The sequence below is a fragment of the Ranitomeya imitator genome, chromosome 2 (genome assembly GCF_032444005.1).
Source record: "Ranitomeya imitator isolate aRanImi1 chromosome 2, aRanImi1.pri, whole genome shotgun sequence".
In the NCBI taxonomy this organism is placed as follows: Eukaryota; Metazoa; Chordata; class Amphibia; order Anura; family Dendrobatidae; genus Ranitomeya; species Ranitomeya imitator.
In genome coordinates this window covers 156,137,676-156,164,053 of record NC_091283.1, presented here as the reverse complement: position 1 = coordinate 156,164,053, position 26,378 = coordinate 156,137,676, and the positions used below count along the sequence as shown (strand labels likewise).

The window sequence follows — 26,378 nt, the reverse complement described above, 5'->3', positions numbered from 1 at the left end:
GTTGGCTATTGCAGATTCAGTCTTCCCAGCCTGGTGCAGGGCTACAATTTTGTTTCTGGTGTCCTTTGACAGCTCTTTGGTCTTCACCATAGTGGAGTTTGGAGTCAGACTGTTTGAGGGTGTGCACAGGTGTCTTTTTATACTGATAACAAGTTTAAACAGGTGCCATTACTACAGGTAATGAGTGGAGGAAAGAGGAGACTCTTAAAGAAGAAGTTACAGGTCTGTGAGAGCCAGAAATGTTGATTGTTTGTTTCTGACCAAATACTTATTTTCCACCATAATATGCAAATAAAATGTTAAAAAAACAGACAATGTGATTTTCTGGATTTTTTTTTCTCAGTTTGTCTCCCATAGTTGAAGTCTACCTATGATGTAAATTACAGACGCCTCTCATCTTTTTAAGTGGTGGAACTTGCACTATTGCTGACTGACTAAATACTTTTTTGCCCCACTGTATATCTCCATATCCCTCTTTGATAATGGAAAAATGTGATACTGAATTTCAAAACCAAGGTGGTGGGATAAGGATCTACTATTTTATTTTCTAGAACAATAAGCACTTTAAATCTTGGCTTATTAGAAACTATTTTATATCTTTCTATTTTGGAAACTGACGATAAAACGACTAAAATGTTATTACAAGAAGGTATCCGAGTAGAGTCTCGCTGTGCCCCTTCCCTCAGAAAATAAACTTTCTCCTAATATACAAAAACAAAATGACCTTAATTCTTATTGATATCCAAGATAAAACACTACTTTAATCAATATCTTTAAAACCATGAAAGACAACCACAGTCAACAAGACAAACAACCGTGCTCTCTATGTAAACTCCTATCACAGTACCTATTTTCCTATCGCCACGACAGCACCCCTACGAGAGAGGGGATCCGCCCACCTTCCGGACAGGAACCTACAGGATTTAAAGGGGCGGTCCCCCTCACCACTCCAGTTTTGGGTTCCTGTCCGGACGGCGGGAGCCTGCAGGATCAGCAGTCTTACCCGGGCCTCCGTGCCTCCGCGCGGTGTCTTTTAGGAACGGCGGAATCGGGGGCTCGGAAGCAGCGTCGGGGGTGTACTGCGTGCAGACCCCCCCTCGTCTGGCCATGAGGAGCGCGTCCCAGGAGTCGGGCAGTGCCGTCCTGGTCCGCGGTTGAGCGCGGTGTGCAGCGTCCACACCGGCGCTGGTGAACCCGGAAGTAGTTGATACGCTTCCGGGGTAAGCCGGGGGAGGAGCGCTGCAGCGCTGTAAAAGAGCGACGCCTAGGATAGGAGGCGCGCAACCATGTCCTCAGTAGGGGACGCCGAGCACCCTCATGGAGAGGGAACGGAACAGCGCAGTAAGAGCGGTAGCGGCCGCTCAAGGAGAAGCAGCAGCAGCGTGGTACGGGGGCAGCAGCGTCTGAGCGCCCCAGCGTCACATTTGGATCCTACTCCTCCAGAACCGGTATTCACAGGATCAGCCTTATGGTGAGTGTTAAATCAGACACCTGGTGCTGATATGGTCTGTTATTTGTGCTTTGTTTTAGGGAAAAAAAGACCACAAAATCTAAGCACAAGCAATGTGCTCTATGCATGACACCAATGCCTGACAGTTATACCAAAAGGCTGTGTCAGGCGTGCATATCTCAGACCTTAGAAGAGGAAGCTCCCCTTCGGTCATCAGACCTTAGAGCGGTCATCAGGGAAGAAATTGGCTATTCCCTTAGAGGCAGCCGCCAGGAAAGGTCGGGCAGGGACATATCGCCAGGATCTAGCCTGTCCCTGCAAGAAGGGGAATGTTCCCGCTCCTCATCTCCATCCTCCTCAGATGAAGAGGAAAGACCTTGTTTCTCGGTGGACAACATGGTCATGTTAGTTAAAGGAGTCCGAGCTACCATGGGTGTTGCAGAGAGCAAGGAACCAAGGTCCGCACAGGACATAATGTTTGCGGGCTTGTGCCAGAGGAGTCGTAAGGCGTTCCCGGTGGTGGATACGGTTAAGACTCTTATAAAAAGAGAATGGGATAAGCAGGATAAGGGTTTCCTTCCGTCATCAGCTAAAAGAAGGTATCCCTTTGAAGATAATGAGCTGGCAGAGTGGATGAAAGTCCCGAAAGTGGATGCAGCGGTGGCTTCTACATCTAAAGCCGGTACCTTGCCGCTGGAGGACGTGGGCCTTCTGAAAGATCCATCAGATAGGAAGGCGGACATGTTTTTGAGGAAAGTATGGGAGTCAACTGCAGGGGCGTTCAAACCTGCTATCTCTAGCACGTGTACGGCTAGATCCGTCATGGTGTGGATATCCCAACTGGAAGAACAGCTGAAGTCCAAGGTGCCCAGAGACAAGATGTTGAACTCACTTTCGCAAATACGTGAAGGGGTGGCGTATTTAGCGGACGCGTCAGTGGATTCTTTAAAATTGGCGGCAAGATCAGCAGGTCTCTCAAATGCTGCTCGCCGAGCCCTATGGCTTAAGACCTGGAAAGGGGATGCCCAGGCGAAAGCTAAACTGTGTACAATACCGTGTAGGGGTGAGTACCTGTCTGGCCCGGTATTGGATGATATCCTAGCTAAGGCTGAGGATAGGAAGAAAGGTTTTCCTAAAGCTTTCAATCCTACCTTTAGGAATACCTTCAGGAGACGCTTCCAATACCGAAGACCTTACCACAACCGAGACTGGGAACCATCAGACCCAAAAAAGAAAGGTTCGGACTTTAACGCTTCGTCATCTTCCTCAAGAAGAAGAAGAAACTATCGTTAATAGAGATCTTCCAGTAGGGGGCAGGTTAAAATACTTCCATGCTCAGTGGGCCAAAATAACTTCGAGCAATTGGGTTCTAGGTATAATCAATTCAGGGTTAAAATTAGAGTTCCGGGAAAGACCTTCTGAATTTTATATCTTAACTGCCCCTGATTCCTTAGACCAACAAAAGGCCCTTGAAAAAGAGGTCCAAATGCTAAGACGGAAGAAAGTCATAGTGGAGGTTCCAAAACATCAACAGGGGAAAGGGTTCTATTCCCCTTTATTTTTAATCTCCAAGCCAGATGGATCCTTTAGAACCATCATAAACTTACGGAGATTAAACAAACATCTAGAGTATCATGCCTTTAAGATGGAATCTATTAAAACGGCAACTAAACTTCTTTTTCCCAGATGTTATATGACAGTCCTGGATTTAAAAGATGCTTATTACCATCTGCCCATTCACCAGGATCATCAACAATTCCTCAGAATGGCGGTGCGCTTAAACGACCAGGTCAGACACTTTCAGTTTGCTGCAATGCCCTTTGGTCTATCTATGGCACCGAGGGTGTTTACTAAAGTCATGGCAGAAGTAATGGCCTATGTCAGAGAACAGGATACGTTAATTATACCCTACTTGGATGACTTCCTGGTAGTAGGAAATTCCTTTGGCCAGTGTAGTACTCGCCTAAATCATGTCATATCTTCCTTACAGGACTTGGGTTGGATAGTCAATATGGAGAAGTCAAGTCTCGACCCATCAACAACTCAGACTTTCCTAGGTATTCTGCTGGATTCGGAAGTGCAACAATGTTTCCTTCCGGAGGAGAAAAAGCAGAGGGTTGTGCACAAAGTCAGTACGGTAACAAGGAAGCCAGATCTGACTTTAAGAGACGCTATGTCCCTTCTGGGATCTCTAACGTCCTGCATACCAGCGGTCCAGTGGGCTCAATTCCACACTCGAGTGTTACAGGCCCAAGTCTTGGATACAGAGAGAAGTCTTCAAGGGCAATTAGGCGGAAGACTCAGGCTGTCCACCACCACTCTACACAGTCTGAGATGGTGGTTAAACAGAAGACATTTAGGGAAAGGAGTACGCTGGAGTGTAGTACCAGACAACACGGTCACAACCGATGCCAGTCCAATAGGTTGGGGAGCTCATATAGGAGATGTTTGGACTCAAGGGCAATGGTCTCTCTTAGAGGCTCAAGAGTCCTCAAATTGGAAAGAGCTCACAGCAGTAAAGAAGGCCTTACTCAGGTTGCTTCCATCTCTGCAGGATTCACATGTAAGAGTCCAGACAGACAACACAACAGTAGTGGCGTATCTCAACCATCAAGGGGGTACAAGGTCAAGATCCCTAATGAACACCGCCACAGACATACTCGAAATAGCCGAAGCCCACTTTCGCTCTCTATCAGCTGTGCACATTCGGGGAGAGCTCAACACAGAGGCAGATTACCTCAGCCATCATTCTCTACGTCAGGGAGAATGGGTTCTAGATCGACGGGTGTTCAGACAGATAGTGGACCTGTGGGGATTGCCCGTTATCGATCTATTCACAACGAGAGAGAACAGGCAGACCAGGAAGTTCGCTTCTCTTCGGGTGGCGGACAAGCCCTGTATAATAGACTCCCTTCAAATACATTGGAATTTTCCTCTAGCTTACGCGTTCCCTCCAATGTGTCTAATCCCGATAGTCCTCAGGAAGATCAGGGAGGACAGGGCGAGAGTGATCCTGATTGCCCCCTTTTGGCCCAGGAGGGCATGGTTCTCGTTACTCAGGGCAATGTCTGTGTCCGACCCCTGGGTACTGCCGACCAGCCCGGAGCTTCTTTCTCAGGGTCCATTCCGTTACCCCAATGTGGAATCCCTGCATCTGACGGCGTGGAATTTGAGAGGGAGTTATTGAGGAGAAGAGGGTTTTCAGAGGCTCTCATATCTACCCTTTTAAATAGCCGGAAAGAAGTTACCACTAAAATCTATGCTAAAACTTGGAAAAAGTTCCTTGCCTTCTACCAAAATCCCTTTTCTGGCAAGGTCCCAATTCTGGCTATTCTGGAGTTTTTACAGAGGGGCCGAGAATTGGGCTTGGCGGTAAATACCCTTAGAGTCCAAGTATCAGCTTTGGGAGCGTTATATAACATTGATGTGGCGGGAAATAGATGGGTTTCCCGATTTATCAGGGCCACTGAACGTAGTAACCCAGTGTATATTCCTAGATTACCACCATGGGATCTAAATTTGGTCTTAGACGCCTTAACAGAACCCCCCTTTGAGCCATTAGATTCTGTCTCCATAAAAAATTTAACCTTAAAAACAGCCTTCCTAGTAGCCCTGACCTCTGCTAGGAGAGTGAGTGACTTACAAGCTTTGTCGATAGACCCTCCCTATTTAATGGTCTTTCAGGACAGGGTAGTGTTAAAACCTGATCCAGCATACCTACCAAAAGTAGCTTCCAAATTTCATAGAAGTCAGGAAATAATTTTACCATCTTTCTGTGACAATCCGAATTCAGCTGACGAGCAGAAATATCACAAGTTAGATGTCAGAAAAACTCTATTAGAGTACCTACACAAAACAGAACCATGGAGGCAGAGTAGGGCTCTGTTTATTTCCTTTCAGAATCCAAGGAAAGGGGCGAGTGTAACTAATGCGTCTATCGCCAGATGGATAAGAGATGCCATATATCTTGCTTATACTGCTAAAGGCCAGACACCACCAGATGGCATCAGGGCCCACTCCACTCGAGCCATGGCCTCATCCTGGGCGGAAAGAGCGGACGTCTCCATAGACGTAATATGTAAGGCGGCAACGTGGTCATCTCCTTCCACCTTTTATAGACATTATCGTCTTGATTTATCTTCAGAGGCCAATTTAGTTTTTGGCCGTACAGTACTTAGTGCTGTAGTCCCTCCCAGGTGATTGATCTTTGAAAAACTCTCGTAGGGGTGCTGTCGTGGCGATAGGAAAACCGGTTTTTACGTACCAGTAATAGGATTTTACGGAGCCACGACAGCACCCGCACATTCCCCCCCGTAATTATTCACTGGTTTCTGCACCCTTTGGGGAAAGTGTGCTTGTTAAAAATCACTCTTTAGAAGGTGATGGTATTTAGTAATGTTTAAGTATATATGTTTATGTACTAACTCAATGGCGGTGTCCCTTATACTCTGAAACACAAACTGGAGTGGTGAGGGGGACCGCCCCTTTAAATCCTGTAGGTTCCTGTCCGGAAGGTGGGCGGATGCCCTCTCTCGTAGGGGTGCTGTCGTGGCTCCGTAAAATCCTATTACCGGTACGTAAAAACCGGTATCACACTGCCTGTCAGCGGAGGTTGTCACCCTATAACACAAGCGAGAATGGCGTTCCCGCTCAACGTCGGCTGCCACTAAATCTCCTATAGTTGCCCTAGACTAGTGTCTCAATTGGGCCATCAAATACACAACACGAGAGATAAGAAGGAAATGAGGGTTATCAAAGCTGATATTGGCTGATAATTGCCAAGATCTAGACTGTGACAGGTTGAGAGACACAGACAAACTGCACAAGTGCGCATGTGTACATAAACAACCTCACTATGCTGTTCCCTGCTTCTCACAATTACTGCTTAACTGCGGGGGTTGGCACCCTACTGTACTGCGGATATGGCGCCCCCACTCCTCGGAGGCTTGCCCTTGGATACCCTACGGGTAGCTATATAGACAGGAAACATATATACTGATGGGTTTAGAATTATAGAACCAAAAACACATGGGCTACTTGCATAGTGAACAAGCCTGTAGAAACCTGTTCACCCCACCAAAGAACTTGAAGATACAAAAACGCACAGAGGTCAAAAATACTCTGTTGTAAAAAAGTCACAGTAAATAAGCAAGTGCTAGTCAAAAAATGAAAAAAATATAGGGTATTTAGTTAATACGTTTTTTTGCAAAAAAATGTATGTTAAGCTGCTCCACCAATCTCCAAGGTATACCCATAATAGAGCAGTCCTATCTAATGTATATAATCCCTATCTGATGTATTTAAAAACCTGATCATCTGTATAGTACCTGTATAAGCAGGGTTCAGAGAGAAAAAATATACATGTGGACATGCTGGATGGAACAGCTACAATGCAAATGACCCACAGAGGAATGGTGGACTCCCCAGTCTTGTAGAAACGAGAGAACAATTATAAAACCAAAAACACATGGGCTACTTCCATAGTGAACAAGTCTGTAGAAACCTGTTCACACGTTTTTGTGTCTTTAGGTTTAGAATTAACAGCATATCTTAAATATCAGGTGGATATACCATTTCACATCACAACCAGACCTAATTGTCTGCTAATGTTGTAGATATAGATAAGTCATTACAGCAAGTGAGGAAGAATGCGCATTATTTTTTGATGTTCAGACACGCCTCAACGAGTTTCACCTTCACAGATCATCAGGAGGCTATGATGTGTGTATTCTACATGGAGCCATCCATGTGCCCCCATATATATAGAGATTAACCCTGAACACAGAGGGAAGGTCCCTACTGCCGATGGTAGAGGCAGATTCACACACAAGGGTAAGATATGGCTATTAACTCTAAACGTGCACATATGCCTCTTCAGGAAGGTAGAGGACATGAACTGTATGGCGCCACCTGTTGGAAGTAGCAATCCTACTCATCACTAATGACCGCTTGATGAGTCTTGCAAAAGCCAAATCAGAATCTCAATTTGCAGACACTGTTTCGGGCTATTGCTTCTCGTCAGTGCAATTTATGAGAACTGATTACTCTAGGTGAGAGGCTCTGGACTGAGTTCTAAGGTGTAATGTTTCTCCTTGGGGAGAGTGAGTGCAATTTGGATATTAAATTTCCCAGAAGAGCATTGCACGGCGAATAAGCCTCCTTATCTTGGCATGCCAGAGCCGGTATGTCACTGTCCACTAGGAGACACGTTAAGGTACCTTCACACTGAACAACTTTGCAACGAGAACAACAACGATCCGTGACGTTGCAGCGTCCTGGATAGCGATCTTGTTGTGTTTGACATGCAGCAGCGATCAGGATCCCGCTGTGCCATCGCTGGTCGTAGCTAGAAGTCCAGAACTTTATTTGGTCGTCAGGTCGGCGTGATTCGTCATGTTTGACAGCAAAAGCAACGATGCCAGCAATGGTTTTTCATGGAGCGAACAACCAGCGAGAACGATAAGTACGTCACTGGATCGCTCCTGCATCGTTCTGCTGTTGCCGGTGTTTGACGTCTCCTAGCGACCTAAACAGCGACGCTGCAGCGATTGGCTCGTTGTCTATATCGCTGCAGCGTCGCTTAATGTGGCGGTACCTTTACACCTGAGACTTGAAGTACACAGAATGCCCTACAGGCACTGAAGCATACTTTGTGCCATTGTGCAGTAACACAGCTTTCAAACTTTTTTTGGGGGATGAATCAATAAAGTCTCCACTCGCTCACATTATACTCAATGTTACATTTTTCCATCAACACAGTAATACACTAAAGTACCGGCTTTGTACAGAAGCAGAGAAAATATTTTCCATACTTTTCTCATGGAAAAAAGTTTCTAACCAATCTAATAACACCAAAATCATTTACCAAAAGTCTTGCAATGGGGTCAAAGTATGATGGAAGAAAAAGCCTATGGAGTCAGTGTATGAGAATAAAAACTGTATATGATTGAATTTTATGGATATTTTTACTGAGTTCAGCAATAAAAAGTATATAAAAATGACCTCTTTTCAAACAATTTTACCCTTGCAGACCTCTGTTATGCTTCATATAAGGTATCTTTGTTTCAGCCCCAATATTTAGCTTACATGGTTCTTAAAGGGAACCTGTCAGCTGTTTTGGCTGCTATAAGATAGGGGTTATTTACTGCATTCTATAATGCTGTAGATAAGCCCCCAGTCTGACCTACAAGTGAAGAAAAATACCATATGTGCTAGAGTATAAGCCGACATTTTCTGCCCATTTTTTAGGCCCCTTTCACACATCAGTTTTTTTGCTATCAGTCACAATCCGTTGGCTCAATGGATCCGTCGCAGATTGTGAAAAACTGATTCGATGGATTTGTTTTTTCAACGACCTGACTAGCGGATCTGGCTAAATAAATCAGAGCATGCTCAGTTAAAAAAAACTGAATATCCCTCTCTCTCTCTCTCTCTCTCTCTCTCTCTCTCTCTCTCTCTCTCTCTCTCTCTCTCTCTCGAAAAGCTGGTGTTACACATTGCAAATTGCTACTGCACACAATCGACAAGATGACGATAGGCGTCCACGCCCCTAAGACCTATGTCATCACTCTGCCCACGCTCCTTCATTGGCTGAAAAAATGGCGCCAAGCGCGTCATACGAAACGCGACTTTGGCGCGAAAGTTGCGTACCGCATGGCTGACCCCACACTTTTGAAAATGAACGATCCATTTCGCTCAACCCTACCGGCGGCATCAGTCGCCAGATTCATTTTTTTTTTCCAAATTCGAAGGATTGCGACTGATAGCAAAAATCTGATGTGTGAAAGGGACCTTAATGTAAAAGTGCCCCTCTCGGCTTATACTCGGGCCATTGTCCCAGAGGGTCGGCGAGGTAGGGAGCGCGGCAGGAGTGGCGGCTGTCACATCATACTCACCTGCTCCTGGTGCGGTCTCTGCACTTCCCTGCTTCTTCGATGGTCTCCGGCACCCGCAGCTCTTCCTGTGTTTAGCGGTCACGTGGTACCGCTCATTAAAGTAATGAATATGGACGTGACTCCACTCCCATAGGGGTGGAGCACATATTCATTACTTTAATGAGCGGTACCAGTGACCGCTGAACACAGGCACAAGCTGCCGGCGCGCATCGGAGACCATCGGAGAAGCAGGGACATACAGAGAGACCACGCCAGGAGGGGGTGAGTATGATGGGGGAGGGTGAGCCATGCGATATTCACCTGTTGAGAAAAGGAAAAAAAGAGGTTGTTCCAGTTCCTTAAAATATACAGGCTTTATTGTTCCATTAAACTTGGTAGTATAGGTGAAAAATCCTTGTAAATGAAAACTAAGCAATGCGTTTCGATCTATACAGATCTTTGTCACAGCTTTTTTTCCTTTTCTCAACATTGCACATCTAGTCAAGACGGAGTTCCACGCACCTGTGGTGGTGGGTGAGCTGGCTGAGGCTGTTGCCTCTTATTTTATTTCTTTGTGGATATTCACCTGTTCCCGTTCCACCGCCGGGCTCTGTCTTCCACGTCCTCTGGCTGTCATGTTTAGGGCAGAGGGAGCGATGACGTGGTTAGTGCGCGCCCTCTGCCTGAACAGTCACTGCAGAGAGTATAATACACTCCCTATAGTCCTCCATATATTAAAATACACTCCTCAGTCCTCCATATAGTATGACACTCCTCAGTCCTCCATATAGCATAATACACTCCTCAGTCCTCCATATAGAATAATACACTCCTCAGTCCTCCATATAGAATAATACACTCCTCAGTCCTCCATATAGTATAATGCACTCCTCAGTCCTCCATATAGCATAATACACTCCTCAGTCCGCCATATAGCATAATACACTCCTCAGTCCGCCATATAGCATAATACACTCCTCAGTCCTCCATATAGCATAATACACTCCTCAGTCCTCCATATAGCATAATACACTCCTCAGTCCTCCATATAGCATAATACACTCCTCAGTCCTCCATATAGCATAATACACTCCTCAGTCCTCCATATAGCATAATACACTCCTCAGTCCTCCATATAGCATAATACACTCCTCAGTCCTCCATATAGCATAATACACTCCTCAGTCCTCCATATAGCATAATACACTCCTCAGTCCTCCATATAGCATAATACACTCCTCAGTCCTCCATATAGCATAATACACTCCTCAGTCCTCCATATAGCATAATACACTCCTCAGTCCTCCATATAGCATAATACACTCCTCAGTCCTCCATATAGCATAATACACTCCACAGTCCTCCATATAGTATAATACACTCCTCCATATAGAATAATACACTCCACAGTCCTCCATGTAGAATAATACACTCCAGTCCTCCATATAGCATAATACAGTCCTCCATATAGTATAATACACTCCTCAGTCCTCACTATAGAATAATACACTCCTCAGTCCTCACTATAGAATAATACACTCCTCAGTCCTCACTATACAATAATACACTCCTCAGTCCTCCATATAGAATACACTCCTCAGTCCTCCATGTAGTAGAATACACTCCTCAGTCCTCCATATAGAATAATACAATCTTCAGTCCTCCATATAGTATAATACACGCCTCAGTCCTCCATGTAGTCCATGTAGTATAATACACTCCTCAGTCCTCCATATAGAATACACTCCTCAGTCCTCCATATAGAATACACTCCTCAGTCCTCCATATAGTATAATACTTCTCAGTCCTTCATATAGAATAATACTCCTCAGTCCTCCATATAGTATAACACTCATCAAAGTGCTCCATATAGTATAATGCACCGCCAGTCATCCATGTAGTACAATTCACTTCCCATAGTATAATGCACCCCATAGTTCTTTATATAGTATAATGTATTCCCCATAGTCCTCGATGCAGTATAAAGCAGCCCACGTATAGTATAATGCAGCCACCCCACAGAATATAATGTAGCCCCGAGTATAATCTGGTAGACTGGGACAATATCCTCAGAAATGAGAATACAGATAATAAATGGGAAATGTTTAAGAACATCCTAAATAGGCAGTGTAAGCGGTTTATACCTTGTGGGAATAAAAGGACTAGAAATAGGAAAAACCCAATGTGGCTAAACAAAGAAGTAAGACAGGCAATTAACAGTAAAAAGAAAGCATTTGCACTACTAAAGCAGGATGGCACCATTGAAGCTCTAAAAAACTATAGGGAGAAAAATACTTTATCTAAAAAACTAATTAAAGCTGCCAAAAAGGAAACAGAGAAGCACATTGCTAAGGAGAGTAAAACTAATCCCAAACTGTTCTTCAACTATATCAATAGTAAAAGAATAAAAACTGAAAATGTAGGCCCCTTAAAAAATAGTGAGGAAAGAATGGTTGTAGATGACGAGGAAAAAGCTAACATATTAAACACCTTCTTCTCCACGGTATTCACGGTGGAAAATGAAATGCTAGGTGAAATCCCAAGAAACAATGAAATCCCTATATTAAGGGTCACCAATCTAACCCAAGAAGAGGTGCGAAACCCGCTAAATAAGATTAAAATAGATAAATCTCCGGGTCCGGATGGCATACACCCACGAGTACTAAGAGAACTAAGTAATGTAATAGATAAACCATTATTTCTTATTTTTAGTGACTCTATAGCGACAGGGTCTGTTCCGCAGGACTGGCGCATAGCAAATGTGGTGCCAATATTCAAAAAGGGCTCTAAAAGTGAACCTGGAAATTATAGGCCAGTAAGTCTAACCTCTATTGTTGGTAAAATATTTGAAGGGTTTCTGAGGGATGTTATTCTGGATTATCTCAATGAGAATAACTGTTTAACTCCATATCAGCATGGGTTTATGAGAAATCGCTCCTGTCAAACCAATCTAATCAGTTTTTATGAAGAGGTAAGCTATAGGCTGGACCACGGTGAGTCATTGGACGTGGTATATCTCGATTTTTCCAAAGCGTTTGATACCGTGCCGCACAAGAGGTTGGTACACAAAATGAGAATGCTTGGTCTGGGGGAAAATGTGTGTAAATGGGTTAGTAACTGGCTTAGTGATAGAAAGCAGAGGGTGGTTATAAATGGTATAGTCTCTAACTGGGTCGCTGTGACCAGTGGGGTACCGCAGGGGTCAGTATTGGGACCTGTTCTCTTCAACATATTCATTAATGATCTGGTAGAAGGTTTACACAGTAAAATATCGATATTTGCAGATGATACAAAACTATGTAAAGCAGTTAATACAAGAGAAGATAGTATTCTGCTACAGATGGATCTGGATACGTTGGAAACTTGGGCTGAAAGGTGGCAGATGAGGTTTAACAATGATAAATGTAAGGTTATACACATGGGAAGAGGGAATCAATATCACCATTACACACTGAATGGGAAACCACTGGGTAAATCTGACAGGGAGAAGGACTTGGGGATCCTAGTTAATGATAAACTTACCTGGAGCAGCCAGTGCCAGGCAGCAGCTGCCAAGGCAAACAGGATCATGGGGTGCATTAAAAGAGGTCTGGATACACATGATGAGAGCATTATACTGCCTCTGTACAAATCCCTAGTTAGACCGCACATGGAGTACTGTGTCCAGTTTTGGGCACCGGTGCTCAGGAAGGATATAATGGAACTAGAGAGAGTACAAAGGAGGGCAACAAAATTAATAAAGGGGATGGGAGAACTACAATACCCAGATAGATTAGCGAAATTAGGATTATTTAGTCTAGAAAAAAGACGACTGAGGGGCGATCTAATAACCATGTATAAGTATATAAGGGGACAATACAGATATCTCGCTGAGGATCTGTTTATACCAAGGAAGGTGACGGGCACAAGGGGGCATTCTTTGCGTCTGGAGGAGAGAAGGTTTTTCCACCAACATAGAAGAGGATTCTTTACTGTTAGGGCAGTGAGAATCTGGAATTGCTTGCCTGAGGAGGTGGTGATGGCGAACTCAGTCGAGGGGTTCAAGAGAGGCCTGGATGTCTTCCTGGAGCAGAACAATATTGTATCATACAATTATTAGGTTCTGTAGAAGGACGTAGATCTGGGTATTTATTATAATGGAATATAGGCTGAACTGGATGGACAAATGTCTTTTTTCGGCCTTACTACTAACTATGTTACTAACTATAATGCATCCCCGCCATACAATATAATGTAACCCCCCATAGAATATAATGCAGCCCCCTCATATAGTATAATGCAGCCCCTCCATAGACTATATGGTAACCCCCTCATGTAGTATAATGCAGCCTCCTATAGAATATAATGTAGCCCCTTTATGCAGTATGATGCAATCACCCCTCATAGAATATAATAAATGTAATACATAGAATAAATTTAATACATAGAATATAATGTAGCCCCCCATAAAATATAATACAGCCCACCTCCCCATAGAATATAATGTCGTCCTATCAAAGAGTGTGATGCAATCCTCCCTCATAGAATATAATACAGCTCCCCATAGTATATAATGTAGCCCCCCAGAGAATATAATGTAGCCCCCCAGAGAATATAATACAGCCCCCCATAGAATATAATGTAGCTCCCAGAGAATATAATACAGTCCCCCAATAGAATGTAATACAGCACCCCCCGTAGAATGTAATACAGCCACCCCCTGCGCTGCTCTCGCTTCGGCCTCAGTGGCTGTAGTCTGCCCGGCCACACAGCAGGTACGCGATGATGTGACGTCATCACGCACCCGCAATGTCAGAAGCAGAGAAGAATGATGGGAGAGGGAGCGTCAGCTGACGCTCTCTCCATCATTGCATTGAATAGTTGAATGCGTCGGCGCTGGCGGGGGGGGGGCGGGGAGTCTGCGCTGGAGGCAGGCGACTGGCTGGGGGCCTCTGGTCTGCCTGCCGCTAACCCCGGCCCTGCCTCAGATGCAGGGACCTCTCTGACCCCGGAAGTTGCGGCGCCACTACTTCCTGAATGAACATGGAGGGACGCTCCTGGTCCCAACCCTCGCCCTTCCGAAAAGACAACAGATTTTCTGTATTGTCTAACTGAGGGGAGGTTGAAAAAGAAAACAAAAGTTCTTCCCCATCCTGGTGCCACCCCCTACAGCCCGATGCCCTCCAGTGCCTAGTGGCAAATACGACTCTGCCCCTATGTACAAGAATATAACTACTATTATACTGCCCCCTATGTACAAGAATATAACTACTATAATACTGCCCCCTATGTACAAGAATATAACTACTATATAACTGCCCCTATGTACAAGAATATAACTACTATAATACTGCCCCCTATGTACAAGAATATAACTACTATATAACTGCCCCTATGTACAAGAATATAACTAATCCTGCACCCATGTACAAGAATATAACTACTATAATACTGCCCCCATGTCCAAGAATATAACTACTATAATACTGCCCCATGTACAAGAATATAACTACTACTAGATGGTTGCCCGATTCTAACGCATTGGGTATTCTAGAATATGCATGTCCGCGTAGTGTATTGCCCAGCCCGCATAGTATATTGCCCAGCCCGCATAGTATATTGCCCAGCCCGCGTAGTATATTGCCCAGCCCGCGTAGTATATTGCACAGCGACGGAGTATACAGACTTAAAATAAAAAATAAACATATACTCACCCTCCGTTGAAGTCCTGGCCCTGTGTGCGGTGCATGCGGCAGCTTCTGGTCCCAGGGTTGGTATGGGCGCAAAAGCTGTGATGACTTGGATTCCATGACAGACAGAGGCCGCGACCAATGAATATTTGGGACAGACAGAATGACGGAAGTGACCCTTAGACAATTATATAGTAGATAATACTGCCCTCTATGGACAAGAATATAACTACTATAATACTGCTCCCTATGTACAAGAATATAACTACTATAATACTGCCCCCTATGCACAAGAATATAACTACTATAATACTGCCCCCTATGTACAAGAATATAACTACTATAATACTGCCCCCTATGTACAAGAATATAACTACTATAATACTGCCTCCTATGTACAAGAATATAACTACTATAATACTGCTCGCTATGTACAAGAATGTAGCTACGATACTGCCCATGTACATATTATTTTCCTTATTGCTTTCTATCAGTGATTGCTTTCTATAGGTGATTGTCGAGTGATGAAACTTGGAAGAATGAGAAAGAGAGTTTATTGCAGCTACTTAGAAGTGTAAACCTTTCACCTTGTTCAGTGGCCACGTAGGTGAAATAGAAGAATTATATTTTATAGGCTCAGGAAACAAAAGACAACATGTGAAATCATGACTTTATAACACCCATGAAACGTAGCTGTGTAGTAATGACTGTAGGACAGGTGAGTACAATCTATTACTCCCTGTTATCAGCCATTACTGGGGAGAGGTGACTGTAGGACAGGTGAGTACAATCTATTACTCCCTGTTATCAGCCATTACTGGGGAGAGGTGACTGTGGGATAGGTGAGTACAATCTATTACTCCCTGTTATCAGCCATTACTGGGGAGAGGAGACTGTAGGACAGGTGAGTACAATCTATTACTCCCTGTTATCAGCCATAACTGGGGGAGGAGACTGTAGGACAGGTGAGTACAATCTATTACTCCCTGTTATCAGCCATAACTGGGGGAGGAGACTGTAGGACAGGTGACTACAATCTATTACTCCCTGTTATCAGCCATTACTGGGGAGAGGTGACAGTAGAACAGGTGAGTACAATCTATTACTGAAAAAAAAAAAAAAAATAATTACAAAAATAAACAAAAAAAAAAGCTAATTTTGTACACTGTATTGTATTTAGGTTTGTTGTAGGATGAATGTGGTGGTGTAAGGGGGTGGCTGTAAGGTAAGGCAGTGGGACCAGTGGGGTTTTGTTGTGTTTGCGGTGTTGTATGAATCGGTTTAGTGTAATGTGTTTATAGTGTATATATTGTATATAATATTGTATATAGGATGGTGTGAATGTAGTTCGGGGTTGTATATAGTAGTATGAATGAAGCTGGGTCGGGGATCTTGCATGACTTTGTATTATTATTTTACGGGGGTATTCATGTAGTTAGACTTTTGTTTTTTATTTGAATTTTTTCTTTCCTGTCCATGATTTGTAGGTCATGAATTTTCTCCATTTTGTTTCCTTTTCTGGTTTCTTTCTTTGTGATTTGTGGTGTTTGTTGCCGTCTGATTGGAGCTTTGTTCTTATGTTTTGTTCTGTTGTGTTTCATTTTGTAATGTATCATAGTTGGTGTCACGTGAAGTATTTTTATTTAATAAAAGACCTACAATCTATTACTCCCTGTTATCAGCCATTACTGGGGAGAGGAGACTGTAGGACAGGTGAGTACAATCTATTACTCCCTGTTATCAGCCATTACTGGGGAGAGGAGACTGTAGGACAGGTGAGTACAATCTATTACTCCCTGTTATCAGCCATTACTGGGGAGAGGTGACTGTAGGACAGGTGAGTACAATCTATTACTCCCTGTTATCAGCCATTACTGGGGAGAGGTGACTGTACTGCTTTGTAATGAGATAAAGAAAAGGAATTGTAGAATAGTCCCTGCCCCCATGACAACTACTATGTGTCACTTATGTGAAGTGATGTTACTTCTGAGCTTATAATTGTCAGACGTCAGTAAATCTCTAGTTGTCGGTAAGATCTGTAATCTCTGGGCCCATAAACCACCCATATCTGCAGCTTTTGGGGTGAACTTACCTGTATGTTGGGGTGTAGCAGCAGAAGCTATTGCCCATTTGGGAATGCTGGGAGCTGTAGTTCAGCATGCTGCAGAGCTGGGATCAGAACGCTGCTTCCAGTGATGACGTTGAGTCATTTTGCTCCATTACATCTATTCTTTCCTTGCTGACAACTCCAGGTTTGTCAGATATACAATATGAATAACTGATGATAGGACTGGTCAGTTTTGGCCTAAGAGCTTGCACTCTCCCCGCCCAGCTGATGCGCCCCATGCTGTACCTGTAGTAGCCATGGTCCCCACGTCTCTGCTCACTTTGCCCAGGACTTGGAGCGACTTCTGCTGAGTGTTCTCCTCCTCTTGTCATTAATCCTGCTCCTGGGGGTCTCGAGTCCGGCTCATGGTGCCCACCCTGCTGCCCCGCGCTGTCTCCTCGCACCTTGCAGTATCCGTCCTGTCTGCTCCTCACCCTCCTTCTCGCTCTTCTCTCCCTCAGGTCTCAGTTTCCTGCTCTCTCCTCCTTATTAATAATTGACAAACCTGTTTGCGGAAGGCTGTGCAAATAGCTCAGCTCCTGGTGCTGACTTCACAGGGAAGGCTGGCAGTACCATCTTACTCAATGCCATGATGGTGCAAAGGGACAGGAGCGTGGTACGGGGTTATGTCACCACTCGCCCCGTGTTTGCAGTGGTCACATTAATCGCTAACCAGCATCAAAGCTGTGATGAGCGGAGATGGCGCTCACCTGGTGGGGGTTCTGGGGGATACAGCAATGCCAACAGCCCACTCAACTTCTCACTATAAGGCCTCGGTCACACGGGCATACAATACGGCCGAGTGCCATGCAATGTATTATCAGACAGCACTTGGCCCAATGTTATACTGTAGGGCAGGGCAGATCTGCCATTATTTTCTCATGCTGTTTTGGCATGGGAAGAATATTGCAGCATGTTGAGTGCATCCAAGAATTGGATCATGCACACCTATACAAGTCTATGGGTGTGTGTAAAACATTGGACTGCACTCGGATGTCATCAGAGTGCAGTCATACATCCGCGGCCAGACAATGGAGACACACCTGTGCCACAATTTCCTCATCCGAGACAATCGGATCATACAGAGCTGACCCTGGTCAGACTTTGATCCGAAGAGCATTGACATAATCGATCTGATTCTTACGCAGAGAATATACACTCGGCATAAATCCTTGGCTCACTTCATCACTATTTTGAACATTCCTGCTTTTGCTGTAAGTGAACGAGAGTATTTTCTTGTGTTGACACCCTGTGCTGACGTGAGAGCTGATGGTTTGTTACAGTTGCATCCTCTGTGAACTTCAGATCTCCAGTTTGCTACAATGGATTAGAGAAGGTAACAGGACAGAAGTGGAATTTGTGCTGGTGCCTGAAGGTCTGGCATCTCTAGTCCAGAATGTTTATCTCGTCTACAAACAATAGAAAGGAACCGCATCCAGACCAGGTGATGAAAGAGAAAAAAGCCTTTATTCCCCCATAATACGACGTTTCGACCACAATTGGTCTTCATTAGTGATGAGCAAATGTACTCGTTACTCGAGCACGCTCGGGTGTCCTCCCAGTATTTTTTAGTGCTCGGAGATTTAGGTTTTTTTTCGCCGCAGCTGAATGATTTACATCTGTTAGCCAGCATAAGTACATGTGGGGATTCCCTAGCAACCAGGCAACCCCCACATGTACTTATGCTGGCTAACAGATGTAAATCATTCAGCTGAGGTGATGAAAACTAAATCTCCGAGCACTAACAAATACTTTGAGGACCCCTGAGCATGCTCGAGAAATCTTGAGTACCAAGTATATTCGCTCATCACTAGTCTTTATCAAATATATGATGTCCGATTGGGTCATTGGACTTGGAATGTGCATCCTGGGACGGACCTGCTGTCAGATGATTTTCTTTGCTTGTTTATCTCGCCTAGGCTGATACATTGTAACAGACCCTCATCTGTGAGAAGTAATAGGGGTCTGTTCAGGTTTTCAACCTCCGTGCCTAAAAACTATTCATTGACAACAAGTAGATCTTGTAGAAGGGCCGTGACAGCACATGGGGTCGAGGGAAAGCTGGGTGACGTGGGCGCATTCTCTTCTGCTTACATCCGGCTCTGTGCCAACCCTTGTGGGACATGTGGTTATGGTGGTTGTGGTCCAACGTTCCCAGGAAGTGAACAGATCAAGAGCTCATTGTTCGGATCTTCCAAGCTTTGTGTTTGGATTTGGCTCGAGCTCCTTGGCCACTGATTTCTTGTCTTCCTTTAATGGCGGCCAGTCTCCAGCCGATCCTCGGCCAGTTAATCCCAGTGCTGACCTCACTCAGTAGATGGGAATAATGGAAGTTCCCACATCCGCAGTACAGGCTGCAGTCGGCCCTAATTGCCTTCTCGAGGTCACATAGAGCCGATAAGCGGCGTCAGAACTGAGCAGCAGTAGCTGAAGTCCAGACTGGGAACATTGACCAAGGCTCCGACTTAAAGGGCTATTCCTCTGCAGCATGTCCTTGAGTCGTCCTCTGCAGGGACATGAGGCTTTCCCAGGCTTCAGTGACACTTCCGTCCCTCTGGCGGTCACTGGACAATTTGGCCATTCCTAATTCTGGGAAACCTGTGTGACAACTGCATAGGTGCTCCAGTGGCAGCCATATTGATGGCCACCCAACTTTCCAGGAACAGACAGACGAAACTGTCAACCTGACAACTCCAAGATTTATAGTTGCTGAGGATTTATAGGGGAAAAAATAGTTGGAAACCAGAATTGTTAATGCCTGTTTGTATTTTCCATTGTACCCGCCCGTTCTCAGACGTGACCGTCTGCCGGGCGCTATCCTCATCTCAGGCCTGATGCTGGCACAGCACAGGTATTTATTGCTTTATGGCGTTTAGGACAAAGGACAGAGGTGAGAACACAGCAGCCTCTTAAAGGAGAACGAAGATCAGGGTTAATCCCGATTAGTTAGTATTGGTGCAAGATTTGTGCCAATATATGGTGTCTCAACGCCTCCTGTCTGGGAACGATGTACTTATCCTAAGTTACTGCCCATGTTATACTGTAGAGACCTCCAGAGCTGTGCTCACTGCTCTGCTGCATTGCATACAGGGAATTGTACTTGTTATAATGTACAGTATCTGTCATTATAGAGATACTAGATGGTGGCCTGATTCTAACACATCGGGTATTCTAGAATATGTATAGTAGTCTATAGCACAGCCCACGCAGTATGTAGCACAGCCCACGCAGTATGTAGCACAGCCCACGCAGTATGTAGCACAGCCCACGCAGTATGTAGCACAGCCCACGCAGTATGTAGCACAGCCCACGCAGTATGCAGCACAGCCCACGCAGTATGTAGCACAGCCCACGCAGTATGTAGCACAGCCCACGCAGTATGTAGCACAGCCCACGCAGTATGTAGCACAGCCCACGCAGTATGTAGCACAGCCCACGCAGTATGTAGCACAGCCCACGCAGTATGTAGCACAGCCCACGCATTATGTAGCACAGCCCACGCATTATGTAGCACAGCCCACGCAGTATGCAGCACAGCCCACGCAGTATGCAGCACAGCCCACGCAGTATGTAGCAATGTGGGCCCCATATCCCTGTTAAAAAAAAAAAATAAATAATTAAAATAAAAAAATAGTGATATATTCACCTACCGGCGGCCCCCGGATCTGGTCCCAAGAATGCATTGCGGCAATAACACATAATGATGTAGCGGTCTCGCAAGACCATCTCCGGTCATTGCCGCAATGCATTTTTGGGACCGGAGCGTCGCGAGAAGCGGAAAAGGCACCGGAAGGTGAGAATATAATTTTTTTTTTTTTTTACATTAGATTTTTTTCCTATTGATGCTGCATAGGCAGCATCAATAGTAAAAAGTTGATCACACATGGTTAATAGCAGCGTTAACAGACTGCGTTACACAGTGGTGTAATGCAGTCCGTTTAACGGACTGCTAAACCGCTATGGGGGTGCTGACTGGAGGGGAGTAGGGAAGGGCGAATTCGTGGCCGGACTGTGCCTGTCGCTGACTGGTCACGACTCGGGATTTCCGTTACAGACAAACAGACGGAAGTACCCCTTAGACCAGAGGTGTCAAACTGCAATCCTCAAGGGCTGCAAACAGGTCATGTTTTCAGGATTTCCTTGTACTGCACAGGTGATAATTTAATCACCTACACACATAATGATTACAGCACCTTGTGCAAAGCTAAGGAAATCTTGAAAACACGCATGGTTTGCGGCCCTCGAGGAATGCAGTTTGACACCCCTCTGCCTTAGACTATTATATAGATAGATTCCTGGCCGGAGCATTTATACTGGACCACTGATACCATGAGAAATTAACTGCCGGACCACAAGTTCTTGCTGTAGCCGGGACCCCCCACTCTGAATGATCACTGGAGCCAGAACCCCCCCCCCCGAGTGATCACTGGAGTCGGGACCTCCCACTCTGATCACTGGAGCCAGGACCCCCTGAGTGATCACTGGAGCCAGGACCCCCTGAGTGATCGCTGGAGCTGGGACCCCCCACTCTGATCACTGGAGCCAGGACCCCCCGAATGATCGCTGGAGCTGGGACCCCCCCACTCTGAATGATCACTGGAGCCGGAACCCCCAACTCTGATCACTGGAGCTGGGACCCCCAACTCTGATCACTGGAGCCAGGACCCCCTGAGTGATCACTGGAGCCGGGACCCCCCACTCTGAATGATCACTGGAGCCAGGACCCCCCCGAGTGATCTCTGGAGTCGGGACCTCCCACTCTGATCACTGGAGCCAGGACCCCCTGAGTGATCGCTGGAGCCGGGACCCCCCACTCTGATCACTGGAGCCGGGACCCCCTGAGTGATCGCTGGAGCTAGGACCCCCCACTCTGAATGATCACTGTAGCCAGGACCCCCTGAGTGATCGCTGGAGTCGGGACCCCCCACTCTGAATGATCACTGGGACCACGCTCTGTGCGCTGCCTCCTCCTGCAGTTTGAGCTGTGCCGCTCTGTGCAGTGTCCCAGACCCTGAGGATTAGCTTGGCACTGACATGGCGACATAGTGCTAGTAACTGGTCCGGCCGGCTCCAGCTTTATACCAGCACGTTTCTCTTCCTCTGTTTTCCTCTTCGCCTTCTTGGGCCATAACTGTTTTTGCTTTGCTGTTATTATTGTATCCAAGCCGCAGCTTTACCATCGCCATTGTGAACTATACGACTTTCTGATCTTTTTATGGGAATCAAAGTGATTAAAACACGGATTCTGCCATTTTCCTTTTTTGTTTGTGTTCACCAGGTGGGAAAAATGTTCTGGCCCATTCCGCACACACTGATAATGCAGATATTTATGATCCAGGATCAGGGTGCAGCCAGGACCTCTGCCTTTTATTAATGTCCTCCCTGTGGCCCCTGTCCCCCCACACTGCGCTCTGGGGTTATTAGTGCATAGAAAACAACCGCCCTCCTGTCTAGACACAGTGCACAGTGGTGTGCGGCTGCCATGACAGTGCAGCTGTGTGCCTGATGTTCACTGGAGGAGCCCACTTCCCCCATTTCTAAGCTCTTATCTGCCATGGTGGTAACTGACTGCAACATCTAAGGGTACGTGCCTGTGATCAGGATTTGCTGTAGTTTTTGACACTGCGTATTTACGCAGATTCAAACTCACAGCGGCCAGATGTTACAGCGTGTGTGTGTGCCTACGGATAACCTGCATGCACTAACATGTGGCGCATCTCTCCAGACCGCAGCATGTCAATGTCTCTTATAGAGAGGCTAGTCTCCACAACAGACGATGAATAGAATGTATTGGACGCAGTAAATCCCCACGGTTCAGTGAACACATGCAGATCTATTGGCGTTCAATAGAAGGCAGTGAAACAACGCTGTGCCGAAAATGCTGCTGCTTTCTGATGGTGGGCACACAGCCTGAGAGGCAGAACGGCCGGGACCAGAGCCGGCTCCCATCGCCGCAGTCATTCCCATGTATCCGAGATATTTGTAAAGCCCGGGAGAGGGTAGCATGTCCTGTAAGTGACACTTGTGATAAATGATGCCCCAAAAAAAAGAAAACCATGTGCCAGGACAAAATTTCATAAAAGATACATATAGAAATGTTATTAAGTACAAATGATGTACCTATGATAAAAGGTTCCAACAATTACAGACCAGAAAAACCTGGCAGGTGAGCGCGGCCAATAGAGTTGTGGGAACCCGGACAGTGCAGAACCTAGTATTAGTAGGTGACCCCAGTATATATAAAGAGTCTCTGAAATATGGGGGTGTAAAAGGCACTGTAACGGGGTCTACTGTGCTGTAGTACCTCTTTCAGCACCCCCCGTGTTTCAGGAGGTCCACTATGCTTTTGCTGGATTCTGAATGAAGGACGCTGGCTGGAATTCCTTGATTACGTGAGAGCATATAAAAGCTGACTGCTACTCCACGTATTTCCAGTCTAAAAGAACACACTTTATTCACAGCACACAGAATATAAACACAGATACACATGGCGGGCCAATAGAAAAAGCAGGCCAGACATACATTACAATAGCCGCAGGGGGCCGGAGCCTGCTGATGCTTACTGTGGGAATTACAAAGGTGGGGGAGGTCAGAAGGAGAATATCTTGTCCCCTCTGACCAGGGGCGCAGCCTGTGGACTGATGCATTTCACATGGAACCTATGATACATAATATATACTGCATAACATATTCTTGGTGCTGGGGGTTCTGTAACAGGCACCTTATAGTAAGGCAACAATGAGGAATGCCTCCACATCATAGAGTAACATGTCCTCGAGTCCAGGTAATATATACACAAGTGTGTACAGAAGCCCCGGTATGGAGTGTGACGCCCCTATATTAGGCTACTTTCACACTAGCGTCAGGCCGACATACCAATGCATCCTGTGACAACGCAGCACAACGGGGGCAGCGGATGCATTGTTACAACACATCTGCTGCCCCATTGTGAGTTGCAGGAAGGAGGGGGCGGAGTTCCGGCCGCGCATGCGCGGTCAGAAATGGCGGACACGACGCACAAAAAGTTACATGTAATGTTTTTTTCTGACGGTCCGCCACAACATGACGCAACTGTCGCACGACGGTTGCGATGTGTGGCAATGCGTCGCTAATGTTAGTCTATGGGGAAAAAACGCATCCTGCAGCCAACTTTGCAGGATGTGTTTTTTCACCAAAACGACACATTGCGACGTGCGTCGTACGACGCTAGTGTGAAAGTAGCCTTAGATCTGACCCACTGTTACACTCCATGCCGAGGCTTCTGTGCACACTTGTGTATATATATTACCTGGACTCAAGGATGTTACTCTATGATGTGGGGGCATTCCTCATTGTGGCCTTACTATAAGTCCGGCTTCACACTCAGCGTATGAAAATACGGTCCGCTTTTTACGGCCGTAATATGCTGAAAAGTCCCCAAAATAGTGGTCCATAGCTCCTCCGTAGGCAGGGTGTGTCAGCGTTTTTTGCGCATGGCATCCTCCGTATGTAATCCGTATGGCATCCGTACTGTGTGTTTTTCTCGCAGGCTTGCAAAACCGACATACGGATATTCAAGGTATCCATGTTTAAAAAAAAAAAAAAAAACACATATACTGTATATGTGCATATGTGTATATCAGTGGCGTAGGAAGAGGGGATGCGGGGGGGGGGCTGCCCCGGGCGGCACACTGCGGGGGGCGGGTCACCGGGCCGCGGCCGGCGCTGCAGGAGGAGTGAAAAAAAAAAAAATGTGTGCCCTTTAAATCTTCGGGCGCCCCCCCCTTCCCAGCGCTAATACTCACCTCTCCTGGTTCCTGCGGCTGCGCGGTAGCTGCAGCGTCTTCAGCGCTCTCTGACTCTGCGACGTCTCAGGGCAGAGGGCGCGATGACGTCATCACTGCGCGCACAGCCTCTCTGTCCTGAGCATTGCAGAGCCGGAGAGACGTTGAGTGCAACGGACCTGCGCTGGGAACGGGAGAGGTGAGCATTTTACTTTTTTTTTTTTTTTTTTCTTTTTCTGACTCTGGGGGCAATGCTGGAGACCCTGGGGCAGATTTCTGGACAGACTGGGGCAGATTTCTGGACAGACTGGGGCAGATTTCTGGACAGACTGGGGCAATGCTGGACACTGGGGCAGATCGCTGGAGCACTGGGGGCAATGCTGGACGCACTGGGGCAATGCTGGACGCACTGGGGCAATGCTGGAGACCCTGGGGTAGATTTCTGGACACACTGGGGGCAATGCTGGACACACTGAGGGCAATGCAGGACACACTGGGGCAGATTGCTGGACATACTGGGGCAGATTGCTGGACACATTGGGGGTAATATGCTGGACACACTGGGGCAATGCTGGAGACCCTGGGGCAGATTTCTGGACACACTGGGGGCAATGCTGGACACACTGGGGGCAATGCTGGACACACTGGGGGCAATGCTGGACACACTGGGGGCAATGCTGGACACACTGGGGCAATGCTGGACACACTGGGGCAGATTGCTGGACATACTGGGGTAGATTGCTGGACACACCGGGGGTAATATGCTGGACACACCGGGGGTAATATGCTGGACAACCTGGGGGTAATATGCTGGACACACTGGGGCAGATTGCTAGACAACCTGGGGGTAATATGCTGGACACACTGGGGGTAATATGCTGGACACACTGGGGCAGATTGCTGGACAACCTGGGGGTAATATGCTGGACACACTGGGGCAGATTGCTGGACAACCTGGGGGTAATATGCTGGACACACTGGGGCAGATTGCTGGACAACCTGGGGGTAATATGCTGGACACACTGGGGGTAATATGCTGGACACACTGGGGCAGATTGCTGTACAACCTGGGGGTAATATGCTGGACACACTGGGGGTAATATGCTGGACACACTGGGACAGATTGCTGGACACACTGGGGGTAATATGCTGGACACACTGGGGCAGATTGCTGGACAACCTGGGGGTAATATGCTGGACACACTGGGGCAGATTGCTGGACACACTGGGGGCAGGACTGGAGGCATGGGCAGAATGTAGACACGGGGCAGAATGAAAGACATGGGGCAGGATTGGATCATGGGGCAGGATGGATACGATGGAGACTGATGGGGCAGGATGGGGAGATCATATGGTGTAGAATGGATACTCATGATTGCAGGGTGGGAGAACATATGGCTGGAGCCAGGAATGAGACACACGGGGCCAGGGTGGAGAATAGTATTACCATAGGGGCTAATTAAGGGATGTTATTACTGCAGTGATGTATTTAATTTATTTTTTGAGTATACTGTT

General features: G+C 46.3%; 1 protein-coding gene across 1 annotated transcript in view; it reads right to left on the bottom strand.

Annotated features, from left to right (window-relative positions):
* The window catches only part of PRRT1B (proline rich transmembrane protein 1B), a 43,005-nt gene extending 25,455 nt beyond the window's left edge, over positions 1-17,550 (bottom strand). Inside the window, exon 1 of the mRNA XM_069747570.1 lies at positions 17,347-17,550. Within this exon, the coding sequence (XP_069603671.1) occupies positions 17,347-17,359 (13 nt within the window). The 5' untranslated portion in view covers positions 17,360-17,550. The remainder of the gene's footprint in view (positions 1-17,346) is intronic.
* Positions 17,551-26,378: the final 8,828 nt, after the last annotated feature.